The sequence below is a fragment of the Barbatula barbatula genome (genome assembly GCF_947034865.1).
Source record: "Barbatula barbatula genome assembly, chromosome: 12".
Classification (NCBI taxonomy): domain Eukaryota; kingdom Metazoa; phylum Chordata; class Actinopteri; order Cypriniformes; family Nemacheilidae; genus Barbatula; species Barbatula barbatula.
In genome coordinates, this window is record NC_136775.1 from 14,555,775 (window position 1) to 14,561,774 (window position 6,000).

The 6,000-nt window shown below is 36.1% G+C and overlaps 1 protein-coding gene across 1 annotated transcript; it reads left to right on the plus strand.

Moving 5' to 3' along the window:
• The first annotated feature begins 419 nt into the window (after positions 1–419).
• On the plus strand, positions 420–1,933 carry twist1b (twist family bHLH transcription factor 1b). The gene is made up of 2 exons (XM_079469431.1): positions 420–1,069; positions 1,427–1,933. Exon 1 carries the CDS (start codon positions 524–526, stop codon positions 1,037–1,039), a length of 516 nt encoding a protein of 171 aa, XP_079325557.1. The 5' UTR covers positions 420–523; the 3' UTR covers positions 1,040–1,069; positions 1,427–1,933.
• The last annotated feature ends 4,067 nt before the right edge of the window (positions 1,934–6,000 follow it).

Sequence of the window (6,000 nt, forward strand, 5' to 3'; positions counted from 1 at the left end):
ATAGCAAATTAAGCTAAACTTTGCAAACGTTTTACATCCTTATCCTTTAATGAAAAGCAAATGTTCAAAAATCAGTTTATACATTTATATTACACGGGGAACACCAAGCAAATTCTGTAATTTGTTGAGGCTGAACGTGTCGTTTAAAATATTTTAAGTTGATTTATTTTGGTTTGATGAAACCACAACCAAAACGTCCAGTTGAACATGCGCTCTCTGTTTTAAAGTTCGCCAAGCATCTATCAAACTTGTCAAGAAAAATATCTAGAGTTTAAAAGAAGTGTTTTTCCTTCGTTTTTTTAAGATTTCCCCCACCCTCCTTCTCGCGTCTTGAACTTTCTTGGCCAATCACCTCCCTTCCCACAAACACTTAACCAGGCTATAAGAGCTCCCCAACTTTTTGCTTTCAACCCAACTCAGAGTTTCTCGGAATCCTGGATGTGCAGATATTTCCTCTTGGAACTGTATCTCACCCTCATGCGGGAATAACATTTATTCGCACGCGCTTTCAGACCTGAGCGAGATGCCCGAAGAAGCCGCGCGAGACTCATCCAGCTCCCCGGTATCTCCAGCGGACAGCCTCAGCAACAGCAACAGCGACGGAGAGCACGACAGGCCACCGAAACGGTGCGCGAGGAAAAGACGGTCGAGCAGGAAAAACGGGGAGGATTCCGATAGCTCGACCCTTGGGAAAAGGGGGAAGAAGTCCAGCAATAGCAGTAGCAGTCCTCAGTCGTTTGAAGACCTGCAGACTCAGCGTGTGATGGCGAACGTGCGCGAGCGACAGCGAACGCAGTCGCTAAACGAAGCGTTTGCGTCGTTGCGCAAAATCATCCCGACCTTACCGTCCGATAAACTGAGCAAAATACAGACGCTCAAACTCGCCTCCAGGTACATCGATTTCCTCTGTCAGGTTTTACAGAGTGACGAGCTGGACTCCAAGATGGCAAGCTGTAGTTATGTTGCTCACGAGCGCTTGAGTTACGCGTTCTCGGTTTGGAGGATGGAGGGCGCCTGGTCCATGTCTGCATCTCACTAGTGTGCAGGGAAACTTTTTGGAGTGCAAATGGTACGCGTTAGATTCTATCCACTGCTCAGCTGCTTAAATGATTGTGTTATTATAAATAAAACTGCTCACTGAACGTCACACTCGAGCTTTTAAATCAGCAACTATTGCTTGTAATTCTGATCGGATGTATTTGTTTAATATCGGTAATGGGTTTATTCTTCCATACTTTTCTCTTCTCATAAAGAAAATAGTATCAGTCGTTTATTATTATCATTATTTAAAGAAATGTTACTTACAATGCATGCGTTTCGGAACCCCAGCTTTGAAAATACCTTTATTACGGCCTAAAAAAAGTATGCTTTATTTTTCTCAGGAAAATTGGGGTTTCTGTCAATAATGTCTTATTATGCTTTGCAGGTGAAGTCCACGCACTGGCAAACACTCGTGGAGCAAAGCGTCTACACAGTTGTGGATATGCGCATTTCTTCAGATTCATGGGGGGGGGGAATGGCAAACGTTCAACAGAGGTCATGGCTTTTATCTCGAGAAGGCCACGGACAGAGAACTGATGCGCGTGCGCTGCATATGGACTTCTTCGCAAGTGTTATTATTGACGACGAATGTTGGAAAGGTGTGCTTATGCATGATTTTTTATCAATTTTATAAGGACTCGGTCGTGCATAGCTTTCTTGGAGAAAGTGAAATTGCATCACAAGGACTCACTACGAGAAAATGGGAAACTAAGCCTCTAGTTCGAATCCTCCTGTGTAAAATATAAAGTTTTAGTACAAGTCTATTTATTTATTGATGAGACGATTATTGAAATGAAGGCAAATGTATTCTGTGTCGAAATGCATTCTTATTTTTTGCTACTTTTGTACATAAATATGTCTTTGTGTAATAAAGATGAATAATTTTTAAAGTAATATTTTGCTAGTTTCCAAATTAATTCGCTTCCTTTAACTATTTTTACACTTAAGCAATAAATATTTGTACCCTTTCTTTAGTTCAATTGTAACGAATAGTATACTGATTGTTTTAGTTAAAACGTATTGGTAGATTTTATTAAATATAGGCCCACGAACAAGAAACAATGCATTCCTTAAGTAAAGTGAAATATAAAACGTTATTCACGAATAAACATGTAATATTATTGCCTTTAGTATCACTTTACATTTAAAACAGTACTTATGATTCATTCATTTAAGCCACACTACAATATTTTAAATGGAGAGAACGTGAAAACGTTTATGCTGGACTGCTTCGGAAGAGAGAAAATATGACAGTAATTGCTTTTACAAGAAAAGCCTTTTTTTTGGTGTGTGTAGTTTTTGGAATGCGTTGTACAGTCTTCAACGATTGCACAAGATTGTGATGTTTTTTTCCAGTAGTTATGGTTAATTTCGACTTGTATGGCTTTGGGTTTTTGGCTGGTATTCATATATGATATTATTGACATGACAATATGCGTTGAAAGATTGACTAAAGAAAATACACAAAATGAAGGAGGGGTGAAAAGAGTTGTGGATTAATGGCATAGATTTATTTTTTTTATAAGTGAAAACTAAATATTACCGTTTTATTCGGATGATATTACAAATACACACATGTGCGTCATAGGGTCACATCCCTTGGGACTTCGCTGGGTGTGTAGGCTATAGCCAGAGGCTGCCCCACAAAAAACCCACAAAAACAAGAACTCAGACTATCTTTTTATTTTTAATCCATGGGCTCATTAATAATTCGTTAATAAATGTCATCCAATTGTTCTATCGAGTTAAATATTTTTTTAGCAAATAAAGTTAAAAGTGTTTCTTGCTTGAGAAAGACGTGTTTTGTTATATTCGTTTGCGGCGTAAATGCAGATAACACACGTGGTGGCGTTTAGTTTTATGTAAGATCTGGAAAAGTATTTTGAAAACAAGGAATATTTGGAATAAAGACACGTGCAAGTTTGAAGGTGTGTAATTGTTTTTGAGGCATGTGCGGAATTCCCAGATGTCTATGAAATGCAAGCTGCCTTCAGCAGGACATAAAAGGTGGGGTGGATGAAGCCGGTCTGCATGGAGAGCAACTGAAACGTTAGCCTTAATAATATTACTGTAAAATCCCCCCTGAAAACAAACAAACAACATACGTTTGTTGTTGTTGTTTGTTTTGTTATGAAGGATTAATGTGGGGTTGACTTTCATATTAATGTTGGTTTAAATAACAGTGCTTATTTCTACAAAAACACCAGAGATCCAGTTGAACTTCAAACTGGGACAAAGTTTGAGTTGTAAGGCATTTGGCAGATGGATGTTAGAGGCACACGAATGAAACTTATTTTGAACAGATGTTAACATTTTAGAGTCACGTGAATTGAACAGATGTTCAGGTCCGCCTTTAAATAGACTATACTGCAAAACTTAGAAAGAAAGCATTGGCTTTTATTGAAGCAGCAGAGCGCGTGGAGATTTGAGCTCTGCGGTGATTTCGCATTTCTGCTCGAAAGGCCTGAATCACGGCCCGTGGATCCCATCTCGAAGGGAACACGCGTGGGTGCTTCTCATATACGAAGCCTATTGCTGAACGATCAGGTAATGTACATGTTACCAAGTGCAAGGTCCAATTGTTTGCGTTTTTACGAGTTTGACGTTTTTTTATCATTATTATTTAGTCGAAACCTGTTATTTGTCTAAAACCCGTAGCAATTTGTGGCCTACTTGACAAGAACGAAATAAACGGAATAAAGGATTTTCGTGTAGCTACAAGAAACTGCTCGGACCATAGTAACGAACGGTCACACAAGTGATCTGTAAAAGTTAAACTGTTTGCTGTCATGTCATAGTTTGCCTCGTTTGATCAACTTTCGTATCGTAAACTCGACACATTATTTGCCAACGATTTATAGCCTAGTTATTTGTACAATAATAAAACAAAAATAATACCACTGATAATAATTATAACGATGGCAATAATAATAAACACTTTTAGCTTTTTTAGGGATAATAATATCTTGCGTTTCAGTTCAAATATAATTATGAATAGCTGTAAGCTCTACGATAATATTATAAAATATGTATTAAATAACTCATTCTATCGATGTTATGTGTTTGTAACGTTTTCTAGATTCACTCAAATCGTCTTAAAACGTATAGCATATATTTATGAAACTCACAAAGATTATCATGGTGAAATGTAGATATAGTATTTGGTGAGTTAGCATAATCACGTGGAAGATACATTTGTTTTAATACAGCTTATTTAATGGTAGCTTGGTGAGATCTTGGAGGCAAATAATTCACTGATCTTTCACTATTAAGACTTGTAGCCTATAGTAATTCTGCTCTTTAAAACAGTTGCAACTTGTCATATCACTATCTATTAAAATCATTATTGAGCAGTAAGTTTGGCAGTTATGTGCATTACTGCATCCTTTGATGGGGAAGATAATTGAATGTGTGTCATGTTGTTTTATAAGCTGAATGTGGAACAATTAGTTATGTTTTAATAACTGTTAATAATTAACCCGTACTCCTAATTTCTTTATTGTCAATCATTGCCCATTTGTCTGCATTATTTTAAGCCTTTGTGTTTTATATTTAAAGGGATAGCCTACTGTCATCATTTACTCAGCCTCCAGTTGTTCCAAACCTACACACATTTCTTTGCTCCTTTGAACAGAAAGGAAATATTTTGAGGAATTTAGGAAAGCAAACAATTCTAGGGCACCTTTGGTTACAATAGAAAAATTATACTATGGTAGTCAATGATATCTCAGAAATGACAGTTACTAATATTCTTCCAAATATATTTCATTGTGTTCAACAGAACAACAACACTTATACAGGTTTGTAACAACATGGGGGAAGCAGAGTATCCCTTAAATATTCTTCAATACCTGTATCAGGTAGGACAATTGTCAGACATGAGTAATTTACATTCTTAAATTTGTTTAAAATAACTTTAATGTTGTTATACATTTTCTTAAAAAGAAATAAAAGTATTTTTTAAAAACACCTGCCATCTGTAGTTCCTATGTTAAAGGCTTGTGCCCTTTTGGGACATTACATTTAACACAATTGGGAATATTGTGAATGACACTGAGAGCTAAAAAAAGGGGGTGAAACTACACGGTCGGGGGTTTAACGTGCAGGGTCACAGTTAGGGTACAGTTAGATTTAGGGCTATTAAACATACTTTGGGCCAACACCTTAAAATTGGGTTGTTTAACATCCGATTTCCTATTTGAGAAAATATATTATGAATAATAGAGGTATAAATGGTCCATAATTGGTATTGTACTGTTTAAAAAAATACAGAAGGGAACAAAGGAACATCAAACTACACCTGCAAGCACCTGTTGTGCATGGGTAACATGAAATGTTATCTGAAAAGTGAAATCCTTCCTTTAAATGATGTGCTCTTAAATGGCAAAACATGCAATTTCTAACACACAATTTGTTAACTCAAACATAAACACAGTTTTCTGTTAAAAAGTATATAATAAATGCTGCAAAATAATTATTCAAAGAAAACAGCTGTTGAAACAGCAAAACATAAAAAAACGAATAAAACAGATGAATAAACCATGGGAAAGGAGTAATGGAATGAAAACATTATGATATGTTGTATAATTTAATATCATCCATTTAGTTTTATTTCATTAATTTATAAAGTAGTTAAGCAGTATATTTAAATATCAAGTCTTTCTGCAGATTATCCCAAATAGTTAAATAATGTAATATATTTAATATTTTCTGTTTAACCCATTTAATGGAATACATTTAATAATATTGTAAAGTGAACCTAAATAATGAAAAAGTACACACCTTTGGAAAATGCAATGCAGTCTTTTAGCTTTGTTGGAATAAGGCCCTAGTGGTGCAAGTGTTGCATTCAATATGACAGAGTATCAAACGTCTCCATTTTAAACTCACTCAACAAAGAGAGTGCTGAACCCCATGTTTATGGAATGCTTAGCACACGCCACCCAGAGAGCAGACAAG